We start from the raw sequence: 26086 nt of genomic DNA, 5'->3' as shown, positions 1-26086 counted from the left end.
ATAGTGTCTTTTTCTGGATGTTGTGGAGCGTAGTGTCAGTTTGAGAGATATTTTTTTGAGGTTCAGTGGCTAGGCTCAGTCTTAACCAGCCATCATAACCAGCCGCCACTGTTTGTGTTGTGGTCCAAAAAGTGTGTAATTATTTTATCTGGATACGTATAATGAATACGCTGTTGTTGCTTGAACATTATGACAAGTGATTCTTCTTATTTGTGTAATATGTTTCAAAGTTTCTGTTGCCCTGCTGTTTTATCTCTTTTGAACCAAGTGCAAAGTTATTTTCAAAAAAAAAAAGGACAAAATATTGTTTTCTTTTCCCCCAAAAAATGCAAACTTTGCACTTGCTTAAAGCAATCGGTCTTAAATTAGTAAGCCCATACTGTTCTGGAGTAATCAATTTACCGTATCTGCCTATACAGATTGCTCCAGGTTTCTCTATTTTTAAAGTAGCTTGATTTGAATGAGCCTCTGATCCAAACTCACCTGTATGGTTGCTGTCGTTTTTCCTTTTCAAAATGATACCTGGCATACAGATGGTTTTCCAGAATTCCTCACAAGAGACTATTAAAGCATTGGGCAGCCTCGCTACAACCAAGTGTGATGTGTAGAATATCTTGTAATGGAGAATTTCAGGATGAAATAGCATGTATATGTAATTGGATGATTTATAAAGAAACCTTCTTTGTATGTATCCCTGATTTCACAATAAACAGCAAAATACAAATTAATTTTCCTTGCATGGCACAAGGTAACGCAGTGTCCAGGTATGACCTCTAGGTGGTGACAGTACAGAGGAATCAGCCCCTTCCAGTAATTAATGGTCCTGACAATGAAAGCTGGGTCGCTAACGAAGACGGACAACTCTGATGATTTCTTTTGAAATGGAGTGAAGTATTGGTTAGTAATAGTCCTGCTTTCCATTACTGCAAGTGCTTTATATTTAAATGTGCATTTACTGTAGCATGAAACGGAGCACTGTGAGACTGCTTCTTGGCTTGCAAAGGAAAAGCTTTTGCAAAAATGTAAAAAACTACGTTTGTTACCAAAAGTGTGATGGAGGGGTGAGCGAGCGAGTGAGCAGGGCTGTGTGTTGGTGTCAGGCAGGCGGTTTGCAAGGGGTTGCTCTGGATCTGAAAGCACTCTGTCGTGGCTTGTTCCATACGATGTAACTGATGACTCACTGGCTGCTTTAATAGTTACAATTGTGTGTGTGTGTATGTGTATATATATATAAAAAAACGTGAGACATGTATGTGCTGTCAAATACAAATGCAAACTCTGTTGTCTGTTGGGACTTTGCCCAGTTTCAAGAAGCTATCAGTACACTGTGTTCATTTGACCTGATCTCCTGGACCTCTATTCCTGTTCGGATGATCGACCTCATCTCAACGGAACACTGAGAACGTAGATCTGTCTTGCAATTCAGAATCTATACACTCTGATGGGCTGTTGCTTTTAATTACGGTTATTCCGGTAACTGAACGTTTTTGTCTAAAAACAGAAATGTTGCATGTATGTGTGTTATGTATGTGCGCTATATCTGATAAAGGACTGTGTTGTTGAATTATGTGATTTTTCTACGTTTGCTCAGTTATCTGTTAAATACAGCATTTTGCTGTAGTGTGTGTGTATATATATATATATATATATATATATATATATATATATATATATATATGTATATGTGTATGTATGTATGTGTGTATATATATATATATATATATATATATATATATATATATATATATATAATGTTTGTAATGTACTGTATGTATGTACAGTGTTGTATTGTAATTATAAAGTAACTGGCAAGTGCCCTTTACTGTAGTGAAAGCTTTTTTTTTCCCCCTTAACAAGGAACTGTCATAAATCTGATAAAATGTGAGACGTTTCCATTAGAATAAACGGTCTTCCCGCAGTGGGAACAAAGATTAATGGTTAAAGTTAAATTGTATTAGCCGTACAGTTTAAATATTTAACATGGTCTTATCATAACTGTTCTTAACAGTTAAAGTAAAATACAGCATGGGATGTCTTTATATGTATATGTAGAGCTATATCTCCAAGCCACTCCATTTACACTGGCTATTACCCTGGAGCAGAGACATGAGGATTTGCACATGGCTGGGGTGGCTCTGAGGTTAACATACTGCATCGGACCTCATTGGTACATTATTATAAGGCTATGTATACAGTGTGTGTGTGTGTTTGTGTGTGTATATACTATTACCTGCGCACCAAGAATCTGTTCTATTACCATTGCTTATGCGTCATTGTGTCTACTGTTTTTTTTTTTTTTTTTTTTTTTTTTTTTTTGAGAGTGTTATTATTTGAAAATGAGAAGTTGGTGGACAGGTTCCAGTTGCTTTTATGAGCAGGCACTGTGATATGATTCTGTGTTTAAATTGAACCCCCTCATGTCTCGGTCCAATGGGGAATTGAATGGTCACGTTAATCATATGAATCTGATTCCGGATTTTTTTCCTTTTTTTGGGGGGGGTTTCTGTGTAGGGTTGCTCTGGATTCAATATTTACACATAAATACCCCAGACTCCCCCCGAGTTAGACATTCTGCTTTTACGGGCAGCAGTGTGGAGTAGTGGTTAGGGCTTTGGGCTCTTGACCGGAGGGTTGTGGGTTCAATCCCTGGTAGGGGACACTGCTGATGTACCCTTGAGCAAGGTACTTTACCTAGATTGCTCCAGTAAAAGCCCAACTGTGTAAATGGGTAATTGTATGTAAAAAATAATGTGATATCTTGTAACAATTGTAAGTCGCCCTGGATAAGGGTGTCTGCTAAGAAATAAATAATAATAATAATAATAATAATAATAATACTGTAGAGCTGCCCTAAGAGCAGCAGGTTAACCTGCTTACTCCAGACTGACTTTCATTGTTTTCCAAGGGCACCAAGTTCTAAGGAATTTGGAAGTAATTAACTGATTGATGTGTTCTTTGATTTTACAAGTAGCCGTAATAAATAAATAAACACATAAATAAATAAATAAATAAAGTCACGTTCTTTTTTCGGTTCTGATCCAAGTGTTGGCCTTGCCCGTTCCACATTAGAGAAGCGTTTCTGTGGGGCTCCCGAGTGGCGCATCCAGTAAAGGCGCTCCGCGCGGAGTGCAGGATGTGCCCTATAGCCTGGAGATCGCAGGTTCGAATCCAGGCTATGTCACAGCCGACCGTGACCGGGAGTTCCTAGGGGGCGGCGCACAATTGGCTGAGCGCTGCCCGGGAAGGGAGGGCTTAGGTCGGCAGGGGAATCCACGGCTCACCGCGCATCAGCGACCCCTGTGGCCGATAGGGCGCCTGTGGTTCTGCAGCGGAGCCGCCAGATCTGTGTTGTCCTCCGGCACTATAGGTCTGGTGGCATTGCTGTGGATCAGCAGTGCGAAAAATGATGGCTTGGCAGGAGCATGTTTCGGAGGACGCGTATTCCAGCCGCCGTTTCCCGAGTCGGCGGGGGGGTTGCGAGCGGTGAGCCGGGGATACAGATAATAATTGGGCATACTAAATTGGGGAGAAAACCGGGGTAAAAAATTGGCGACGACTAAATTTTAAATTAAAAAAAAAAAAAAAAAAAAGAGAAGCGTTTCTGCCCTTGGACTGGGCTTTCACCTGAAGGTAAATGTTTATTACAGACTTGTCATTAAACTTCACTAGTTTAATAGGGCCAATTAAAACAATAGCTTAATTTGCAACGAATTGAACCAGCGTGAGGTTTATTGGGGGTGCAGACAGAGATGGATGGGCGGTGAGCTGGCTGCATTAACCCTTTCCTACCCGCACACCGCCTCAGACTTTGCAGGAAGGCTCTCTGTACTCTATCTGAGTCCTGTCTGGCTGAAAACATGCATTTAAGGTTATGAAATCATTAAAACCCATGTTAGCACAGGCAGGTTCCTGATTATGGTCAGGGGTAACAAAAAAAAAAAAAATCCATCTTTACAAATAGACTAGAAATGCTATTCACTGAACCTTTTCAATAAGGACTCTGTGATGTTGTGTATTGTGTATACTCTTATGTACAGAAACCTTGCCAGCCAAAATGTTCTCTGCAATTGACTGCTGTTCTCAAGTGCCTTTCACCACTCGTTTCCCTCTCTCCCCTCCCCTCCTCCTCCGGCCTTTAGCAAAGTCTCCTGATTAAAAAATGAAAGATTAATTTTCATTGGCCTTTAATACATGACCTGCCTCTTGCACTCTGACTTTTGCGTAATGATTTTGAAATCTGCTAATATACAACCGGCCTGCTGTCCTAATCGATACAGTCAATGGATTTGAAATGACAAACTGCTTCCATATTCCTCTGCAATTTTTCAATGGTTAGGGGGCAGAGGGGCTGTGATCAATACGATGGATGGTGCGGGATTAATTGATATTGCCCTTTCGATATGATAATAGCCTGATCAGGGGAAGAATGATGAAGCGCTAAGCTCAAGCACTTTAATAATTGTTTAATAATTGCTTAGTCTTTAGTTGTAACAAATCTGGGTTTTATTCTTGCATGGGAAGTTTCTTTTAGAATGCTTTCTTGAGTACTGAATTCATCACATCCTGCAGGAGAGCTCACAGGAAACTAATGGACAAGATGATAGATAAATAAAATCCTCCATGTCAGCACTGTCAAGGTTTATAGAGTGGTTTGACCTGTAATGACTGGTAACTCCCTCGGTTAAGTCCATCAGTGTTCATTTTACCTGGGCCTTCCAGTGAAACAGGATTTGGATGGATATTTAAATATTGTCTGATAAAGGTTTTGTTTGTCAATAGCGCCTTTTTTTGGTAGTGGACAAGACTAACTAGAACATGATATTTCTGGAATGTTTGTGTCAATTCATAGTTGAAAATAAGCTCTTTGGCAATGTAGCTGAAATTGGGCTCGGCTACAGAACCTGGCTTTCTCCAGGGAAAGCCATGTACTGTAAGAACAGGATAAGCTGAGAAAAAATCCTGTAAGAACAGGATAAGCTGAGAAAAAATTCATGGAAGTCATCTTTAAATGTCATGCTGCTTCTTTCTCCATAGACCCAGTGTTAAAACCAGGCTATAGTTTCCCAGTTCACCCAGCTATGCTTATACTGTAGTATGGATTTACTGTGCTTTACTATGGATAACCAAGGTTTTAACAATGCTTTACCAACTTCAATGAAAAACTATTTTACAATGAAAAGCTGTTTCAGCACGTACACCGGCTTCTACTTACTTGCCAAAGTTTCTTAATTTCTTATCACTAGACACATTACAGTGTAACAAATAAATCAACTAGATAACATTGCCTTTCTTTTTTTTTGTTTTGCTTTATTTTCTCCTCCAGTTGCCCAGAAGATTGTAGCGACTCGGAAGAAGCAGCAGCTGTCTATCGGACCCTGCAAGTCTCTTCCCAACTCCCCCAGCCACTCCTCCGTGTGCTCGGTCCCCATCTCCACAACGCACATCAGCCAGGTACTGTACACCACAACGCACATCAGCCAGGTACTGTACACCACAACGCACATCAGCCAGGTACTGTACACCACAACGCACATCAGCCAGGTACTGTACACCACAACGCACATCAGCCAGGTACTGTACACCACAACGCACATCAGCCAGGTACTGTACACCACAACGCACATCAGCCAGGTACTGTACACCACAACGCACATCAGCCAGGTACTGTACACCACAACGCACATCAGCCAGGTACTGTACACCACAACGCACATCAGCCAGGTACTGTACACCACAACGCACATCAGCCAGGTACTGTACACCACAACGCACATCAGCCAGGTACTGTACACCACAACGCACATCAGCCAGGTACTGTACACCACAACGCACATCAGCCAGGTACTGTACACCACAACGCACATCAGCCAGGTACTGTACACCACAACGCACATCAGCCAGGTACTCTACACCACAACACCATCAGGTTTGGCTGCATGTGTATGACGTAGTGTATGGGGTATTAAATGGATTGGAACTTTAATTTTACATTGCACCTGAATCCACGGATAGTCTTTACTTTACACACTAGACTAGCAGTTTGAGCCATTCCACTGTAATTAGAAATAACTGCACAATGCTAAAACTGAATGATGAGGTAAAAACCTAGCGTACGCTTATTAGAGAAACCACCCCCTTTTTATATGTGGCTGTGTACTTCAGAGGTGCAGTGTAGGTGTCCTGCATCTTTACACTGTTCTGTTTCTTGAGCAGGTGAGAACCCCTTGGGGCAAACTGACCTCATTACGATTCCTGATAGCAGCAGCAGCGCCGCCGCACACAAGAATAATAATAATAGTAATATTGATAATAATAACAGGGAATGTATTTGTTCTATTAACAAGTGCATTTACCAACCAATTAAAAAGTGAATTTGTACCGGAATTAAAACTCTCATTTTACTTTAACTGTAAGAATGTCAAGGGGAAGTCGAGGCCAGCAAAGACAAAAGATCACGAATAGTCAGGATGGTGGTGGTGGTGGTCTATTTTTGGTTTTGGCCAATAAAATTATTGGTTGAATTATCCAGCTACCGCACTCTGAACTATCAATTGAGATGTTAGGTAACCTCTGCACCCCAGGTTCTCAGCACTTTCTCATGCATTTGTGTTGTAAATCCAACCTTGCATCCTGGTATCTTGCCTTAGCAGCAATTCTTTGTTTTATTTAGAGACACACACAGTATATACTGTATTTGTTTTTGAGTTAGACGCATGGAAATCTGTGCTGTTTAAATCAGTTCACCTTTTGCACAAAACTGCAGAAAGCAATTATGGCTGATAGGAGCTGATGTTATTGATCTGCAGTTTACATTGAATTGATTTGGAAAAAACAGTACAAATCTGTTTTATCTGTTTTCTTGCAGCAACAGGAACTGTAAAACAAAATCTTTAATTCATTATTTTAAATCTTTCTTCCTTATTGATGACTTTTGACATGCCAGTTAGCAAATGATAGTGGCCGTTGCTGACAGTTTACAAAGCTGACATCAATGGCACGCTGCTCTTAGGCAGCTAAACCAGGGCGGCTTTTGGTTGCAAGTGAATGTTTTGCTAATGTTTAAACCCAGAAAAGAAGACTGAAGAAATATCCTAAATGCAAGATCTTGACCAGATGAAGGTGACACATATTGTGGAGGCATCATGTTGCAGCATTATCTTCATTTGTATCTAAAGGGACAGCACTGGAATTGGAATTGGAAAGTGTATTTTGATATTGCATCTGGGGAAAGGATCATTTGAGCTTCCAGTCTGTCAGATACAATTCCAGGTCCTTCCTTACCTCTTGTCTTTTGCCAGTTGAGCCCCCAGTCACCCGGAAAAATAGAAAATGACCTTTTAGGTTGAACAGATGCATTTTTTTTTTTTTTTTTTTTTTTTTGGTTCAACGTCAATGCAGATCATTTATTACAGGTGTGATAATCCCCTGATTTAGTGTGTGGTTTGCTACCCTAGCTTTGTTCATTGGTAATCAATTTGAATTGATCAGACCATTCATTTGTATAATAAAGTTGGCGTAACTGGAGCAGAATCTCTCCCGGGACACAACATTCACGTTTATTTTAGTTTATTGTGGGCTTCCTCTGAGTCATACACCTTTACGTGAGGAAGTGCCTGGAAACCAGTGTAACCTAGTTAAGAAACATCCCACTCACATGTTACATTGCGCCAATCCTGTGACGGGGCTGCTCTGTATTTATTAAAATATTTAACTAGGAAAAAAAAAAACCTTGAGCTACAGTGTCTCATTTGCAAGAGTGTTCTGAGACAATTGAATTATGTGTTTACTGGGGTATATTAATTGTCAGGCATGTAATTAACAGACTCAGCTTGTATTATCACTGCTGGTAATAAAAGCCATTCACGGAAACCCCTGTGAGACCTGCTGGTTCAGACCACCAGCCCCTACCAGCCTGACAATACTGGCATCAATGGGAGCTCAACTCAGGCTGAGGGTGATTGATGTCAGCATCCCAGCAGATGGCAATCTCCAAGACACGAGCGAGCCTGATTGCAGTGATGTGGGGTTGGAGCTCCCTCATTGTCCCAGTCGTTAAGGGAATTCATGGAAAAAGCAGACTGTAGTCTCAGAGCTGGACACCACTCTTACGATACTGGAAGCCTTTCTTAGAGAATTGATCAGTAGAGATCTCTCCAGCTTCACATGCAGTCTTATGTCCTCAAACTTTGATGTCCTGTTATATATCTTCATTATCTTTTTTACCATGCTTCTTCCTATTGCGTCAATTTTCATTCTATTTCCCTAAAGCTGATATTCTGTTAAATTCATGCCCATTGTGATTGATTTCCGTGATGCAGAATTCCATGCAGCAATGTAACTGTAACACGTTTTCAATTGATTATGATGTTTTTTACTCATTTGTTGTTTGATTTCAGTTCCGTGCTGATCGCAGTTGTTGTTTTTTGTCTTCTGTTTTAAAGACGAGCAATGGCGGAGGCAGCCTGAGCGATTACTCCTCCTCCGTCCCCTCTACCCCCAGCACCAGCCAGAAGGAGCTGCGGATCGACGTCCCACAGAGCGCCAACACACCCACGCCGGTGCGCAAGCAGTCCAAGCGCCGCTCCAACCTCTTCACCGTGAGTACCAGATCACAGTGAATCAACAGGACCCAACACAGCAGACGTGGTCCGTTGGCTTTTCATTCCTTTGCCCTTTACTGACAGGGCCATCAAACGGCCACCTGTATTAGATCTACTGGGTCAAGGTGGCCTAGAACTGCTGGCACTCAGTGCTTATAAGTGATCCTATTATTCTGTCCTGTGATTTTAGCATAGATGATCACGTCACAACTTTGTGTTGGTAAACTATCCTGTTCCCCTGTTATGTGCTGCATTGGCAGAAGTGGTCTGATGCTTCTCCATTTCTGCCTATGCTGCCTGTAAACAGCATTTATTTCTACCGCTGCAAGGTAGAAAATGAGCTGTGTCTTTAAAACATAACTGAGGGGAAATGTGTCTTCCCTGCAGTCTCGGAAAGGAAGCGATCCAGACAAGGAGAAGAAAGGCCTGGAGGGCCGGGCAGACAGCATTGGAAGCGGCCGTGCGATCCCAATTAAACAGGTACGATTCAGCTTGCTGTCTGTGGCCGGATAATTGGGGCCAGCACCAGCTTATTGTTTGAAAAGTTCCCTGTGATCCGGCGTCACACAGAAACGGGTCTCGCTTGATGCTTTCTCCTTGATTAGCGGCGAGAGCACACACTTGACATCAATTAGACAGAGGTTCTCGGGTGTATTGAAATGAGATCATTAGGATAAGACGTGGGAAGAAAAAGAGAGGGGGTCCTAATGAAGTCTGCTGGCCACATATGGACCTATCTCCCGTCTCCTGTGCTTTTCAAAGTGGAGTCTTTTGTGTGTGTTAGCACTTTGATTGCGATATCACAATCGACAGGAGAATTCAGAGAGCAGCACACACAGACCTCCTGTGATCTGAAAAAAAACTGTTCGAGTTGCCCTTAATTTGTCATGTTTGGAAAAAGAAAGTTTCAGATGTGTTGTTAGAATGAGGCAATTAGCGGTGCTAATCATGGCTCCCTGTGTCATCTGCACACCCTTATTTGTAGTTTGCCAATTAACAAATTGTAGCTGTGATTAGGGTCCCTTTCAAATGAGAGCTCCTTTTTAGTAGTTCTCTGCAGCTGTGAGATATACCACCCTGCGAACACTGGAGAGCTCATTTGACCACTTTAAGGCATAATCTGTTGAGTTTGAGCTCCCAGTCTGTCATGAGTCCTGTCTGCACACATGCTGTATTCAAACTAAGAGAAATCCAGCTGAGGAGTCCTCTATTTATATATTAAATATGTATATAAGATTTCTCCACTGAGGCCCTTTTGTACAGTTGGCATGTGGAAGCACATTTGGCATGTATGCGGTTGCAATAAAGTAGGAGATTAAAGCAACCAAGTAAATACCTCGTAACTGAACAAATCATGCAAATAAATGGCTTGTAAGCAATAGGTTCAACAACACTGTGTACTGTTCATCATCTGCTGAAATCATGCATGCGGTGTGTAGGTCACGCTTACATTTTTACCTATATCTTGAGAACTGTTTGTCCAACTGTGATGATACTTGCGGAACATTCCTTATCATACATTCTTGAGAATGTACTGTAGACTGCATGGTGGAAATAAGACTTCTCTTGCATAGCACTTCATTTAGTTTTATTTTGAGCTGAAGAACAGCATGTCCCTTCTGGCTTGTCTGTTGAAGCTGCTGGAGTGTAAGCTCACAGTCATGCTGATGCTTTGCAATGGGAGACTGAATCAGGATCATGAAGAAGAATACAGGTGGCGATGGTTATTCCAGAATCTACAAGACTGGGTTCTGTAATCTAAGGGTTAAAGCAGTGGTTGATATTGTGACACTATGGCTAACCTTGCTTTAGATCTTGAAAGATCCAATCAAATGAGATTGTATGAGACTTGTTTCAAATCAAGAAGTTGTTTGTGTGTATATAGTAATTAAACCCTGATGCACAACGTTTGTACAAGACTTAGCAGTACCAAAGCAGCAATTTGTTGTTTGAATTCCCTCCCTCCTCCTGTGTGCAGAATAACTCGATACACAGTCTTCATTTTAAAGCTAGCTTTTGCCTCTCTTCGTCATCCTTTGAAATATCATCCACCCACCCTTAATGATTAAGGACAGTTCCTAATGAGCTCAAACTGTTGCCACTGCCCGGCTATCCTGAAATCTTCCCAGTCTGAAACACAGAACAAAAGAGCTAATGAGTAGAGGTGTATGAAATATAACAGAATTATGGGTAGACCTGCAAGTTGTCATTTCTTTTCTTTGTTTATAGAAACTTATGAAAAATATAAAGTGTGCATCTGTAGAACAGTTGGCTGCTGTTTTTTCGGCCAGAAAAGATGCATCAGAGTCTGAAGGGCGCATTATAGCAGCTCCCCAACACTGCCGTAGCATCTGAACCAGTCAATCGCCATGCACAGTAACCCAAACACTACGTGCAGAATCTAACAGACTGTATCTCTGGAAGATCTCCAGAACAGCAAAGTGTCACTGTGCCTCAGGCATCACGAGTGGCAAAAGGAAGAACACTAGGCGTCTACAGCCCACATGTGACTGCTAAAACATTTCCTAATAGTAACTTGGCTGGGTGTAAATAGTAATACTAAACACTGCGTTGTCGCTTCTGAGACCTGATAATTCATGTTTAGTTAATAGCCAAGTGTCTGTCGTCCTAGAATATATATAATTTATTTTATTTTTTATTTTTTTTAATGCCAGTTAATGTATGTTTTTAGGTTAAACCCCACAAACCTCCCATATTCAATCTGGGTGAGCATCGCTGTCGAGTTTGAAAATTTTAAATGCTCTCAAATAAAACAAACCCATCTAGAAGAAGAAGAAGAAGAGGAGCCACTCCAGATGAAATTGTTAAAAGACAGAGATGAAAGCGTATCTGGCTGTGTGCGGAGTGGGCTTGTCTCGTATTCATGTTTCATTGCAGGCAGAGTTGTACATACATAATCACTCGATTGCAGCGGGGGCCCTGAGTGGTCCTGCCGCGGCATTTGCATAAATCTTGTTAAGTCAATGGCAGTTAATGAAGTACAAATGAGCCTGGAGAAGGTGACATGCAAATCGCTGATGGCAGATGGGAGGTCTATTTATGGCAGGACAGCTGTGGTGCGTGTGTGTGTGTTGGTCGAGTCGGAGGGGGGGGGGCACTTTGAGGCGTCAAAAATTCTCATTTTGTATTATTTAGAAAGGTTTTAACAGTTTTTGATTAGTTATACAACATTACCTATATATCTATCTATCTATCTATAGATATAGATATAGATGTATACAGGGTGATTAGAAAGTAGGTTTACCACATCAATGATATAGTGCGTTGTGTATGTGTTTGTCTGCACCTTTGTGCATTTCGGGCCGCAGCTGTATCTGTGGATCTGTCAGCTTTCGCAGGACCTCTTCATCCTTCATACCCAAGGCGTTTTTTGTTTGCCACCTGTCCAAACTTCACTCATCAAGTCTGTACCCTGCCCTGCCAAAACACATTCATATCACATATCATGAACATGAACACTTTGATGCATTCTCAGGGGAGTTCCTAAAAATCCCGTAAGCGGGACTGAAAAAGTAAAACAATCAAATAAAAAAACAACAAGTTCAAAAGCTGCTTGCCATCACATAATACTACACAGGGTTAACTAAGCATAACATCGTTTTAAATTAAACTCTCCTAAAGGAAGACTTGTTCACTGTCATATTTAGCCAAATGCGTATTTGAGGAGTGGTTCATCTTGACAGAGTAAATAAATGCTCTTCCCCGGTAGCGAGCCGTGTGTGGCAGCGCAGTGAGGTATGGATCTGATTTGAACACTGAACTGCTAATGTTTGTGATACTCCTCATGTACCCTCTCCCCAAGATGTCCTCGCAGCGGAAAGCTTTAATCGTCGAGGGTTATAAATGTAGCACTTGATCGCAGGGAAATGCTTGTAGAGTCGTACACAACACACTTGTCATTTTGTTAAGGAATCAATCAGCTTGTCAATTCATCACAGCCCTACAGAGATGAAAAGCCCGCATCTTACCAGGCCTTGCTTTTTACTTGCTGACTGAATCACAGGCAGCTCCCAGTCCTCAGACATCACGCTAAGCCACTCAGCCTGCATGCATTTGGAAGTGGCTGATAATTCAGGGAATTGGCACATAAAGCAACTGTTATGGTTGGTAATACAGACTGCTGTGAGTCCTAAGTTAAACCATTTTAGCTTTTTATTTGATAAATCTAAATGAACCAAACTGCCACGTTTATCTGTACGTATCTATGTTTAACGCTTCAATCTGGGCACAATATAAAAGTTGAAAAATTAAAATACAGCGTCAGTACCAATTTAAACAATATTTACAAAACAAACAATTAACTAATGACCAGCTTCTCCAAGGGAAGGTGTCTGAGGGATGCACCTGGGTGTACCTTGTCTTTTTTAGACATTTAGATTACAGAGTTTAGCCTTAGATACTTGGGTGTTTGGAGATATCTAACCATTTGAATGGATGAGTGTGCTGATTGGCCCTCATTAACATGTGTGATTGCCTATGCATGTACATGCTTTACTACACGTCCAGCGGCTACATCTTGTACCTTCTGAAGCATTTTGATTAATAATGAGTGAACAGTAGAGTAGGTTTATAATGTGATGAATCATTTATCTGGTGTCCAGTTAAAGACCAAATGCTTGACCTTTTTAACCTAAGATGTCAAAGAACCTGGATCTAAACATGAAGAAACAGCTTCACCTGTGGAGAATGTAACCGAGGGGATAAGCAGTGCCGTCTGACTCAAGCCTCTTCACCTGTACTTAATAAAGTGCACTGCTCTTGACAAATATGACAAGGTTGCAGGGGCTATTTTTCTTTGCTTTTTAAAACGGACTTTGTAGATCACAGTGTTGATGATGATGGGAAAAAAAAAAGAAGAAAAATAAATTCAGCTAAAAAGATCAGCAGATTAATCATGACAGCCCAAGTGCAGAGAAATGTTGTGTAATTGGACACTGGAGACAAGGGGTGATATTTTACCAACACTACAACCAGAGCATGCCAGGATAATAATGAGCCTACTTATTGCTCGCTAAAATAAAACAGAACATTTTCTGCTTAGAGGCAAGAAATTAATTTTGGAATTGGATGTTAATTGATTTGATAATTCCCTGTGGTCTTTCCTCTTCTGAGTTTGCTCGTCTCTCTCTATCTTCCTCTATCCCTTTCACACGTTCCCTCAGTGTCTGGTCCCACAGCTCCCTCCCTCTCCAGATCTGCTTTTCCTATTAGATCTGCTGTGTCCTTTTCCACCGGAGTGGAAATTCGGGTTCATCTTTAACCCCATGAGGAATTATTCAGCAGTTGTTCAAACAGATGACCAGATCCAACTTCTCAGCAAATATTAAACCCTGTTTCATGCACCTCATTGCAAAGATAAAATGTCGGATGCTGTCCTGATATACAACCCACAACAGCCTGTATCCCTGCATGTGGTGCAAGTTAAACTCTTGAACTTGCTGTGGTTGTTCTGTTCATACTGGAATCAAACGCAGCCCTGTATTTGCCGCTGTGCTGCTGCTGTGGTTCACTTCACGCGATAACCACGAGCCCTTGTTCTCGCGCTGCTGTGAAGCTGCTGTCCGGGGGTCCTGCCTCTCCCCTGTGCTCTGTAGCTGCAGTGTAGCTCGTGAGATCGCAAAGCAGCGCACTTATTATCAGGCTTATTGTTCTACCACTCTTACACAAGGTTAACATGTTACTTGGCTCTCGGCTACAATAAATCCTTTCAAAATTGCCTTCATTATAACATGCACCTCATTAAAGCATGCAGTATGCGTGGCAAGCAAGGGCACTTATAATGAGGGTGCGGTGCATTTTGCATTTTTTCTGCAATTAAATGGTAAAGAGTTTCAAGTTTCAGTTTGGTTATTGCCAGCCTGACTGTACTTCTGCAAAGGTGCAGGTGGATCCCTGGTGTCACAAGTCCTGGCTTCAGCATTCTTGCAGTGACAAAAAGTAGGAAAGCTATAACTTATTCATAACTTTCTCATGCTGTACTAATGCAGTAAACATACAGCGATATATGATGTTATTAGAAAAAATAATTATCTGTACAGCTCAAAAATACTGTATGCTACCTAGAGCATTTAATCTATTTTTTTTCCCATACTTTGTCCAGCATGTTGGATGCAAAACAAGTCAGTTCAACATTTAGTGAAGTAAATGCATTGCAACAATTGTTATTTTTACTCAGAACTTTATTGGTTCTCGGTATGGAATGCTGATGTGGAGGTTCGGTTTGCCGATCCTGTGTTAACATCAAAGCAGCCCCACCTGCGCGCTCGTGTATCTCTTCCCCAGAACGAGGAGTGTGCGCTCCTACAGATGTCGGAGGTCTCCCTGACAGTTGCGATGTGGTTAATAAATGTGTTGCGATTTATAAGCATTGTTTACAGAACCTGTTTACTGCTAGAACTCCACCAGCATCTGTTCCTTGTTCCTAATTAGCTGCTAATTACGGGAGAGCTCTGAGCGAGCGTCTGTCACCAAACTGACTGAACCGTTTTGCATGAACATTAACAAATTAATTTGCAACAGCGCTATTGCTATGAAAGGATGAAACTGAGGAGCGAAGCGTTGAGGGGCTGTGCAGCCGTTGCTCTGCCAGGTTTGAGATGAGAGCGAGGCGCCGAGTGCAGCTGATGGCTCATGGTGGGTTATGAGGAATATCCCACTGTTCCATTAAGTCACATGTCCCCAGAGCAAGTCGCTTCTGCTTCGGTGCCACTTTGCAGTTTATTTAATGAAATATTCCACCAGGAGAAACTGTGTTTTAATCATTTTTACAGAAATGTAACAAGACAGTGCTGGCTTTAGGGCCAAGTTAACCACTCTATGAGCTAGTGTTGCAACCTGTGTTTAAGTAATAATAGTTATTGTTCTTAACTCCAACAGCTGTGCAGTCTAGTTTGTAGACTAGACCTGTGTGCAAATGCTTTCAAGTAATACAGTATAAAACTGAAAGTAAATCATTAGCTGCATAGGTCATTTTTTTAAACTGACTGTAAGAAATTCCAGTCTTGGAAAAGGTATTCTTGCTGAAAAACTTACTCAAGGTACAGTGATATAATACATCCTAGCCTCGTCTAGTCTTGCCAATGCCGTGTGATGAATACTCTGAAAGAGGGATGCTGTTTATGAGTGCTTGTACAGCATGGACGTGTTCCATCAACAGTTATTGAAATATCTGTGTGCAGGGCTCCCGACGGCACTTAATGTTTACAGATACAGTGTTTATCTGGTCGCGGTTGATTGATTTCTTGACTCTGAGCATTTTATTCAGTGTTTATGACAAGCCTGCATGAAGATGTTTGCCAAATGAGGCCGGTCTTTACAAGGATCAAAAACGGAGCCTGAAAGTGGACGCCAAACGAGGTCATTAACTGACCCAGGCCCCATTGCTGTCAGGGAACCCCTTTGTGAGGCTACTTACAAACATGGGCTACACGTTAGTTTTTATTCTTCTGGGGAGGGGTAAGAATGACTCAAAACTGCATTTTGCTGTAATAATCTGACTAGTATTTCTCATTGGGCATTCAAAAACAGAATTTGTTTGCCCTTGCTACAGTTACAAAAAAAAAGAGAAATACAGGGATGGAAATACGACTCCTATTGCATAGCATTTTCACCCATTTCAGGTTTTACCGCGAGCTTGATTAGCCACAGTGTGTAGGGAACAATATCTGGTGTGTGTTATTAAACTCACAGTTAAATCAGGGATTTCCATCCCAGAAATGGGTGGTATTGTACTTACTTTGTGTGTACTTAATTACTCAGGCCGTCTTGTGTACAGTGTGAGAGAGCCTGCTTTGAAGTCGAAGAGCCACCCTGTCTTAGTGAATGTTCAGGCGAGTTTCTTTTTACCTGAAGGGATGCTTGTTTACAGTCGTCAGTAGAAGTTAACAGACTCTCGGTCTCTGCTGTGCTTTCAGAGTTCTAAGCAGTGCTGACTTTTTTCTGTGTTCAATTGGCTGGTTAATTCGGGTGTTATTTACCCTGCAATTCATTAGTTTTACTCTGCCATTTGCAGCGGACAGGCTGCAATTTCACGCCTTGCAATAAAAGATGTCTCATAATCTGCTTCATTTAGCAGCGAAGGAATTTTATGAAATTAACTGCAGCCCTAATTAAGACAGTGAATATTAAACACCCGTCATCAAGTCTTTAACGAGAAGGACAAGATCCGCCTTCCGCTGGATTAAAAAAAATAAATGTAAAGAAAGAAAGAAAAGAAATCCCTTCCTGGTGAACAGGCTGCCTGCTGCAGTACCTGTGCTGATCTTCCTGCGTATTCGCTGGTCTCTTACATCCATTGGAGATCTGTAAGGAATTACTATTACCAAGACGCTTCTTAGAGGACAGCCTTTCCACTGTGTTAGCAGTTTAGTGTAACACCCATTTCAGTAGTTTTCAAAGTTACCGTATATATCTGTTTGTTAACAGGACTCAATTGCTTGGTTGCTTAAGGTTTATCTGAACATGGTGATGTGAGACTGCTAGAATATAGCAGCATTACTATACAGTACACGTCATATCAAGTATGGGCTTTTTTTGTTTTGTTTTTTAGCATGTCCAAAGCACTTTGATTGTGTTTCTCTTGGAAGGGAAGATCAAAGTTCAAATCTGTATAGCCATGCATGTATGAGTCAATATAGCAAATAACAAAGCAAGGGTCAAAAGGGCTTCAACCCCAAAGTATAAAAAAAGAACCCCCCAGAAAGTCTTTTTTTTCTTTTCATTTCATTGTCAAAAATGAGTACTCAGTGAGGTTTTATCTTCTAATGAATTGAGACTGCTGAAGTAAGGTTTGGGTAATTGAGTTTACAATTAATTATCCAGAACACTCAGCAGATAAATCAGTTGCAGAGAGATTATTTTTTTTTTTTTTCCCGGTATTTTATTTTATCTCCTCTTTCCCGTTCTCCCTGGGGCCTGCCCTTCTTTGTCCTTGCGCTGTCAGGAAGACTTTATCTCAGACCCCCCTGTGTGTGTGTGTGTGTGTGTGTGTGTGTGTGTGTGTGTACGCGTCCCCAGCCCCAGCCCTCGTCTCCTGGGTGCTCACTCTGGCCTTCCCTTCCACACAGCTCTCCTTGTGTGTGCAATCAGCGAGCCTGTCTCCCCGCGCCGATGATAAATTAGCAGGAGGTGTGAAGGCGAGCGGTCCCTTGCAGATCGGCTCTCCGATAGAGGAGCGCGGCTTTCACTGGGTGTCAGTCACTGAGCTGCGGACCCCGGAGGCGACTGACACCCGCTGACAGAAGCGGGATGTCCAGAAATCAGAAACGAAGCAGTCGGTGGACTGGGGCCCACGTACAAAGGAAACCTTTAATTTGTTCAGCTTTCCGGGGAAGTGTAGAACAATGCCGGAGCTGAAATGAGATTCCATGGCCCCTTTATATTTACCTTTATCTCCCAGATTGTCTTTTTTTTTTTTTTTGGTAATGGAACTAAAAGAAGAATTTTTTTTTTTTGTTTATTTCTTTTTTTTCTTTCTGAGGTCAAGGCATGATGTAATTTTCTGAGCAGCTGTTGAAATGGTCCATTCTGTAACTTGAGTTATTGTTCGACTCATGTTGCATTATCCCGTGTTGCAGAACTGATGAGCCAGCCTGTCATTTTTACAATAAGAACCACATTTAGTATTCTTCCTAAACAGGCCATTCTCTGCTATAGGGGTACCGAAAGAGTTACTAAATGTCTGTCCAATGGACAGACTTTTTGTCTGCCCTTTAACAGAACATGACCCAAATAAAAACTGTTTTAATTGCGATTCTTAAATCTGGACCATGAAAAATTAGCACTTGAATTGAGAACCTTTATGGAAGTTTTTAAATGTCTTTGTTTTATTTGTTCTTTATTTTACATCGATTTGCCCCAGAACTAAACTGAAAATGTGATTTGGTGGACCAGTACCTGGAACAGAGCTGGTCCGGCAAGACTGCACTCCCCTATACCGCCTCTAGGGCCTGTCTCCAGGGCAGTGCTGAGCCTCACAGAGTGCAATGCACCCTCTGTTGATAAGCAAAGCATGTCATATTTTTTAAGACGGTGTGTATTAAATGGATTAGAGGAGACTCTGTGCTTGGGACAGGGAGGACGGATAGCTTGTTTTCCTTGCCAAGTCGTAGAGGGTGGAGCAGGTGCTTATTCTGTTTTCCGATGTGCAGACGTGGTGGTTCCCACTGAACACTGAACTGAAATGTGTTTCCTTCTCAAGGGGGGCGATGTCACTTTAGGTGACCATTCTCACATCACTGCAAGCAACATTGCCACAGCCTGCACTGTACACACCTAACATGCTGTGGCAGTAGCAGCATTTAGGGCTGCCACAAAATCAGCAATATCAGCAATCAAAATGTCGCTAATTTCCGTTGTTGACCTTTTAAAGATGCTGGTCATAATGGGTCTTTGTTCACACAAAGTCGTTATTCCCCTCTGAAGGGTTTGCATGTTCTTGACGGCAGTGATATAGTGGACAGGCTCCTGTACTTTATGTAGAAGCCTATCCAATTGTGATGAAACTTTATTTAAAACAATTTACTGAGAGTTTTAGAATCTGGAGATATAGATAGGGACTATCGGCCCATGTGTTTCAGGTACATTTTTACATATACATTTAAATATATTTCAAATAAATCTGATTGTGAAGACACTTGTGTACTGCTCTCTGTGAGGATACATATCTCTTGGGAAAGGTTTTGATTTTTGCATCTGGTGTGGCTGGGGAAATGCTTGTTTAAAAACGTGGATGCATCACTGCTGTGTTGCTGCTGTGATCTTTTAACTGCAGCTCTACATTAGGCCACGTTGGTTTGGAAGAGGCTTCATACCGTGCTTGTTCAGTGCATCGTAAGTGTAATATGATGATACTTACAATTACAAGCTGTACTGTGATTTTGATCCGCATAGTGCTTGAAGCGTAATAATGACATTTCAAAAGGACTTGAAGGTGTTCAATATCAAGTAGTTAAAGCATGCAATATTGGTGTTTGATTAAATAAATAAATAGACTGAAATTGCAGCGATACAGTGTTCAAGTAAGAAAACAAATATAAACCCAGTTTTCAGTCTTTTAAAGGGAAAATGGGAACCAGTACTGTAGTGCGACTTTAATAATGACAAACCAAACGTGCCATTCAATTAGCCTCACTTCTAAAATGATAGCCTGTCATCTCCAGCAATGGATGAGGAAAATTAATAAATTGCATCCTAAATAGCAGGGACACTTAAGAACAATTGGCCAGCCAGCTTAGCACAGCATGATGCAGTGGGGCTACCTTTGGCACCAGATTCCATGCCTTGAAATTCTGCCCGTCTCTTTATTAATGGACGCTGGCTGCTGCTGACAGCTATGTTGCTACTGGCAACTTTCTTCATTTAAAATTAAAGCTCTCGTCAAAACCCATTTACTGCGCTGCAGGGTCGTTTTTAATTGAAAAAAAAATTTGCACTCAACTTACAACAGAGGATTCTTCACTAGTTCTCACACAACAACTGCATAAATAAGGACCAGTTTTATCAAAGGTGTGCGTGTCTGCGTCTGCGTGTGTCTTTGTCTGCTTGTGTGTCTGTGTTTTAAAAAGATCAATGTAAGATTTGGATTATGCATATTGATTTTTATTATTTTTCACCCAGCATTGTCCAAACTAACAATGTTATTCTTATTTTAATAATAAGACATTGCATTTTGTTCTCAGTTCTTTTCTGTAACACACACAGTACTGTAGACACAGTAATGTGAAGACCATGTGGGATTGTATGAAGGCGCAAGCAGAAAAGTTTCTCTGCTTGACCTTCTTATAGGTGTTGCAAAGCCAGCGATGTTTGCTTTAAACTGGCAGTGTCTCTTTACAATTAAAGAGTTGCATTGCTGTACTGATTATCTAGGGAGGCAGTTTGATCTAGTGGCTATTGCAGGAGACTAGTAGGTCTTTGATTCGAATACCCCCAGAACACGACTGTCTCCTGCCCTCAGCAGCACCATGGTTCCACTAGAGAGGAGATGCTGCAGCCTTGATTTGTAAAATATTCTCCTTGTGCTTCTGAATCTCATATTTAAGGATTTTGTTTTGTCGCTTCAGTCGGACAGCACAGGATTCGTCTTTCCCCTCTGTTGTTTTTAATTGATGGCAAAGTCAGGAGGTGGGAAACCTCATAAAGGGTTAAGGGTTCTGTTTACACGAAACGGCGGTGCGAGGGCTCGCTGTTTGTGGGAAGATGTGTATGGAGGGGGAGAATCGCATGCAGCTGTAAACCTCGGACAGTTAGCTGGGTTATGTCTGTCCTTTTATTACTGCCGAGCTCTGGAGAGGAGAGCGGTTTAGCCAATTATTTTGTGTTTGATCAGGATGCCGAGGTGATAAGCTCTTGTGTCTCGCTATTGTGTTTGAAGCCGGTCTTGGTGATGTAGGCGCTGCAGCAGGCCAGTGTGTAGAGCCTGCTAATGACAGAAGGGTCACCCTGCTCAGCTGACCTGTGAGGAGCAGCAGGTGGGGCTTAGCTAGCAGGCCAGCGTGGCTCTGAGCCAGCGTTCTGTTCACAGTGACCTGCAGGGCCGTCAGAGACGCTAACAACGCAATTAAAACTACTTTTCCCAGGATAGAAAGGAAAGCAAAGGCAAGGTAAATGAGCGCCCAGAGTGATATACACCCTTTCTTAACTGTCTAAAAAAATAACTGAATGCAACATGACTTCTTGTCATTGTGTGGCACTTGAAGGGGGGGGGGGGGGGTGCCTTGCTTGTGGTACTGCTCATGGTTTGCAAGTTAACCTACATTGGTTTGTCTTTGTGGATCCTAGCTTTGAAAACATTGCTTTCATTGGGTCAAGGAGTACTGGTGTAGGGAGACAGCATCATTTTGAAAATACCGTACAACAGCACTGGCTCTTGCTGTGCAGGATCTCACTTTCAATGATATCCCAGCCAGACAGATATTAGCATACAGTATACACTGAATAAGAATGAATGCAGTATAGTGTCATTGCTTGTGCTTAGCAGGTGGTACAATAATATAATATAATACAATACAATCCAAAGTAACAAAGATAAGAAAACAGACAAATCTGCATCTATACCGTAAAGGGTGAGTGTTTGCAGACTCCAATTTATTTAGAGAAAGTGTACAGGTTTCTTATAAGTGAATGAAATGCTGAATCAGCGGTATATGTATAAAATGTTCATAATAAATAAGTCTCATTATGGCACATGAAGCAGATACACAGTAGTGGCGAAGCAGTGGACAGGTGTATTGTCCCTTGGCTCAGTGAACTTGGAAGTCCAAACGCTGTTAAATGAGTGCAGGGGACTGTTTTGTTAAAGATTTCTGTCTGCGTAGGTGAGGACATCTATTGTCACAGTTTTATAAATACAAAACACTGTTGTCTTCAGACTGCCAGAAGATCGCTCCCTTTCATTTAGACTCCCAGTAGATTAAAAAGAAAAGCTCTTAAAGGAATGGCGCTGATGTTGGGGGAGATGAAGGGTCTAAATCAGTGGCACAGAGATTAGATTGCTGATAGCCAGGGTTCAGAGTTTCTGAACGGTGCAGGCTATATTGATCTGGTCTAAATCAGTGGCACAGAGATTAGATTGCTGATAGCCAGGGTTCAGAGTCTCTGAACGGTGCAGGCTATATTGATCTGGAGCAGGACACAGTCGCCTTGCACTTCTGCCTGTTCCTTCTGGCCACATGCACGCTCTTGTCTCCAACTCTTCATGCTGTTGCCGTAACGATCCTGGAGACTTAGCCTGATAGGATTGTGGCGCCCCCCTCCCCCCCCCGACTGATTGGCTCATTTACACTCTGCCATCTCCGGCACGCAAACCAGATCAATACATCTTTGTTGGCAAATAATTGCTATTGAGCAGGGTTTTAATATAAATTTATGAGCATCGTTTTATCATGGCCTCTGGGCATACTGAGATACTGCGCTATAGATTTCCTATAACGCTTAACATTTATTACATTAACATTGCAAGATATTTAAGACAAAAGGTAAGCACTGCTTGGAAGTAACCAAAGAGCAAGGCAAAGTCAATTCAATTCAATAGGGATCTTTCACAGCTAACCCCGCTGCTCCTGAAAATTCATGGTTATGCGTTTTTGAGTTTGAAAACCTGCAGTTCATTGAAAGCGACTACGTTTTAAATATGAGAGTACTGAGTTTGTTTTTGTCCTGGCCAAAGTTGTGTCTTCTATCAAATGCACAGTCGACCTTTTCTTAAGGTGATGCAAGTCGTGTGTATTTATTGTGGCATTCTGATGGTCCATAAAGGTAACAGGAAATATAGAAGTAAGCGTGCACACCCCCATATACAGTATAATTCATAGCACATATAGAACAATCAGAATTCAACTGAAATGTGTAGAGGTGTGCACATTATACTGTGAAATATTACTACAGGGCAGTGTTGCTTCCAGGAGATCTGGGGGATTGTGGCGTAATTAAGTAATTAGCAAAACATTTACCAAGTAAGCTTGTGTGTTTTCAAACTTTCAGTGTACAGTAGACGTGCTTGCGTTAACAGTGTTTGCATTCATTATTATTATTGCACATTGTTTAATTGAACTTTAAAGTTGCAGCTGGTACATCTGTGTTTGTTCCTCTGGGCGACCGTTCTTGTCATCAATGAACTTTGGTGATTTTATTGCTGTTTCATTAACTGAGGAGGCAGACTTCACTGCTGAGATTGTGTTCATTAGGTGCAGTGCAGTCGCTTTGCATGTTAATAAATAAGAAGCAGATTGTTGAATAGCTGTCTGTCTCATGTGGCATTTTAAAAAACTGTCCTAGCCAAAACTTCTCATAACAGGGATGGAAAAAAAGCAGTTTGATCCACTCCAGGTTTTACTATTATTATTATTATTATTATTTATTTCTTAGCAGTCGCCCTGGATAAGGGGCCTGGACATTATACATTATTTCACATTATACAGATATCACATTATTTTTACATACAATTACCCATTTATACAGTTGGGTTTTTACTGGAGCAATCTAGGTAAAGTACCTTGCTCAAGGGTACAACAGCAGTGTCCCCCACTGGGGATTGAACCCATAACCCTCCGGTCAAGAGTCCAGAGCCCTAACCACTACTCCACACTGCTGTTCTTAATAAGACTCATCTGAGCTTGTTAACAATACACTGTGGCTAATCCATCTTGTATTAAAGCCTGGAATGGGTGAATGTGCTAGACAATCGAAGACTTATTTGCATCCTTGCATAAGACAGTTTAGATTGACACAGTACTAAATGTTAATACATTTTCCAAAAACATTGGTGTTGATGGTGGATGCAAGAGAATTTATTTCAAGTTCAGGACAGACAGGTGTTTAAATTAGTTGTCATTTAGAAAAGTAGAAAGAAAAATCACATTTAAGGTACAGTTGAACAAATCCCACTGTGCCCGAGGAACATCCCATCCCATCCCATCCCTCCCACCACGGACTTGTGAATATGATCGCAATCTGGGCTCTCCTGATGGGATCTGCAGGCTGATGCTTTTGAGGTCTGGTTTGATCTCTGGTTTGATCCCTTCTTGGGGCTGTGGGGTTATCACAGGGCAGTGATCCAGCTCCACCCCTCAGCCTCTTTAGAGTCAGTTGTGATGGGGGTCATTCGCAGGTAAGCACCTGATAACAGTAACAAGTTTGTTTAGAGTCTAGGTGATTACTGGTGTCGGGAGGGGAGGCCACCTGGCTGCAGCAAATACCCCCCCGGGGGTCGCCCTTAACCTGCCCGACCTTTTAGGCAAAGAGATTAAACAGGGTTGATCAGAGGGTTAGCACAATAAAAATACCCTGCAAACATTAGAGCATATAATTAGTATCAAGGTTTGTCTGTTCATGAAGCACCCCAGTTGATCAGGAAAACCAAGCCACTACAGTGGCATTGAAACCTCCAGAGCTGTCTATAAATAACTCCAGTATTTGCTGTGTTCAGGTTTATTAAAGGAAACCGCTTTGACCTGAACTGTGTTTTCTTGTGTGCAGTTGCTCACTCGGTGGGTGAGAACACTCAAGATAAGCCCTACATGGTAACCAGGCAATGGGAGCTGTCATTCAAAGGATTATTACTACTAATCCAACACTTCCTCCTGCTAATCCCTTACATGCTCCTGTGTTTCATGGTTAATTTGAAAAGTGTTAAACTAGTCACTTGTTTGCCCCTGCCAGGAGGGTTTGAAATGTGTTAGCAGAGACCAGCGGCAAAGATGTTCACTTGCTTGTGGGGCAGGTCCCTTTTTTTGTTTGCCTGTCCAACAGTGCACTGCTCTACCTTTTTAAAATGTAAGAAAACAAGATTTGTTGAACTGTATTATTATTATTATTTATTTCTTAGCAGACGCCCTTATCCAGGGCGACTTACAATTGTTACAAGATATCACATTATACATTATTTCACACTATACAGATATCACATTATTTTACATACAATTACCCATTTTTACAGTTGGGTTTTTACTGGAGCAATCTAGGTAAAGTACCTTGCTCAAGGGTACAACAGCAGTGTCCCCCACTGGGGATTGAACCCACAACCCTCCGGTCAAGGGTCCAGAGCCCTAACCACTACTCCACACTGCTGTCCATTTCTCACACCCCATATAGTATGGGGTGTGAGAAATTGCCCTGCCCTGACAAGACTTTGAAAAAAACAAAAAACAGATGCAGTGTGAAGTAAAGCATAGCGAGGAAACTTAACATGGTACACGGATACACAACTTGACTGCAGGGGATATAATATGCTATACACATATTAAACTGGTAACGTATATAATGGGGTACAGAATAGACCAGATAAGGCTGTACCCCCTGTTGTAACTCTCAGTGATGCGGTTGTATTCACTGCTTCTTTTGTTTCAGGGTATGCTCCTGAAGAGAAGCGGCAAGTCTCTGAATAAAGAGTGGAAGAAGAAGTATGTAACCCTGTGCGACAACGGCCTGCTCACCTACCACCCCAGCCTTCATGTAAGTAAGGGATGTTACACAGCCTTCTGGACTGTTAATACACATTCATCAGGAACCTCTCCAGCGCTGCAACGTGGGGGTGACATTTCCAAAAGCTCCAGCGCTGCGACGTGGGGGTGACATTTCCTAAAGCTCCAGCACTGCGATGTGGGGGTGACATCTCCAAAAGCTCCAGCGCTGCGACGTGGGGGTGACATCTCCAAAAGCTCCAGCGCTGCGACGTGGGGGTGACATCTCCAAAAGCTCCAGCGCTGCGACGTGGGGGTGACATCTCCAAAAGCTCCAGCGCTGCGACGTGGGGGTGACATCTCCAAAAGCTCCAGGACTGCGACGTGGGGGTGACATCTCCAAAAGCTCCAGCGCTGCGACATGGGGGTGACATCTCCAAAAGCTCCAGCGCTGCGACATGGGGGTGACATCTCCAAAAGCCCTGAAGGTCTTCCTTCCCTTGACATAAACCGTAGTGCAATTCCCAAGTGGCAGACATTTTATTACTATTGAGTGACAGTTTAGTC

General features: G+C 42.0%; 1 protein-coding gene across 7 annotated transcripts in view; it reads left to right on the top strand.

Moving 5' to 3' along the window:
- The window catches only part of agap1 (ArfGAP with GTPase domain, ankyrin repeat and PH domain 1), a 202457-nt gene that overhangs the window by 118996 nt on the left and 57375 nt on the right, over positions 1-26086 (top strand). For all 7 annotated transcript variants that reach the window (XM_034045625.3, XM_059034002.1, XM_034045626.3 and 4 more), the window contains 4 exons: positions 5324-5451; positions 8442-8597; positions 8988-9080; positions 25467-25571. In XM_034045625.3, the coding sequence (XP_033901516.3) occupies positions 5324-5451; positions 8442-8597; positions 8988-9080; positions 25467-25571 (482 nt within the window). The remainder of the gene's footprint in view (positions 1-5323; positions 5452-8441; positions 8598-8987; positions 9081-25466; positions 25572-26086) is intronic.

The sequence above is a fragment of the Acipenser ruthenus genome, chromosome 11 (genome assembly GCF_902713425.1).
Source record: "Acipenser ruthenus chromosome 11, fAciRut3.2 maternal haplotype, whole genome shotgun sequence".
In the NCBI taxonomy this organism is placed as follows: Eukaryota; Metazoa; Chordata; class Actinopteri; order Acipenseriformes; family Acipenseridae; genus Acipenser; species Acipenser ruthenus.
This window is presented reverse-complemented; position numbering and strand designations above follow the sequence as displayed.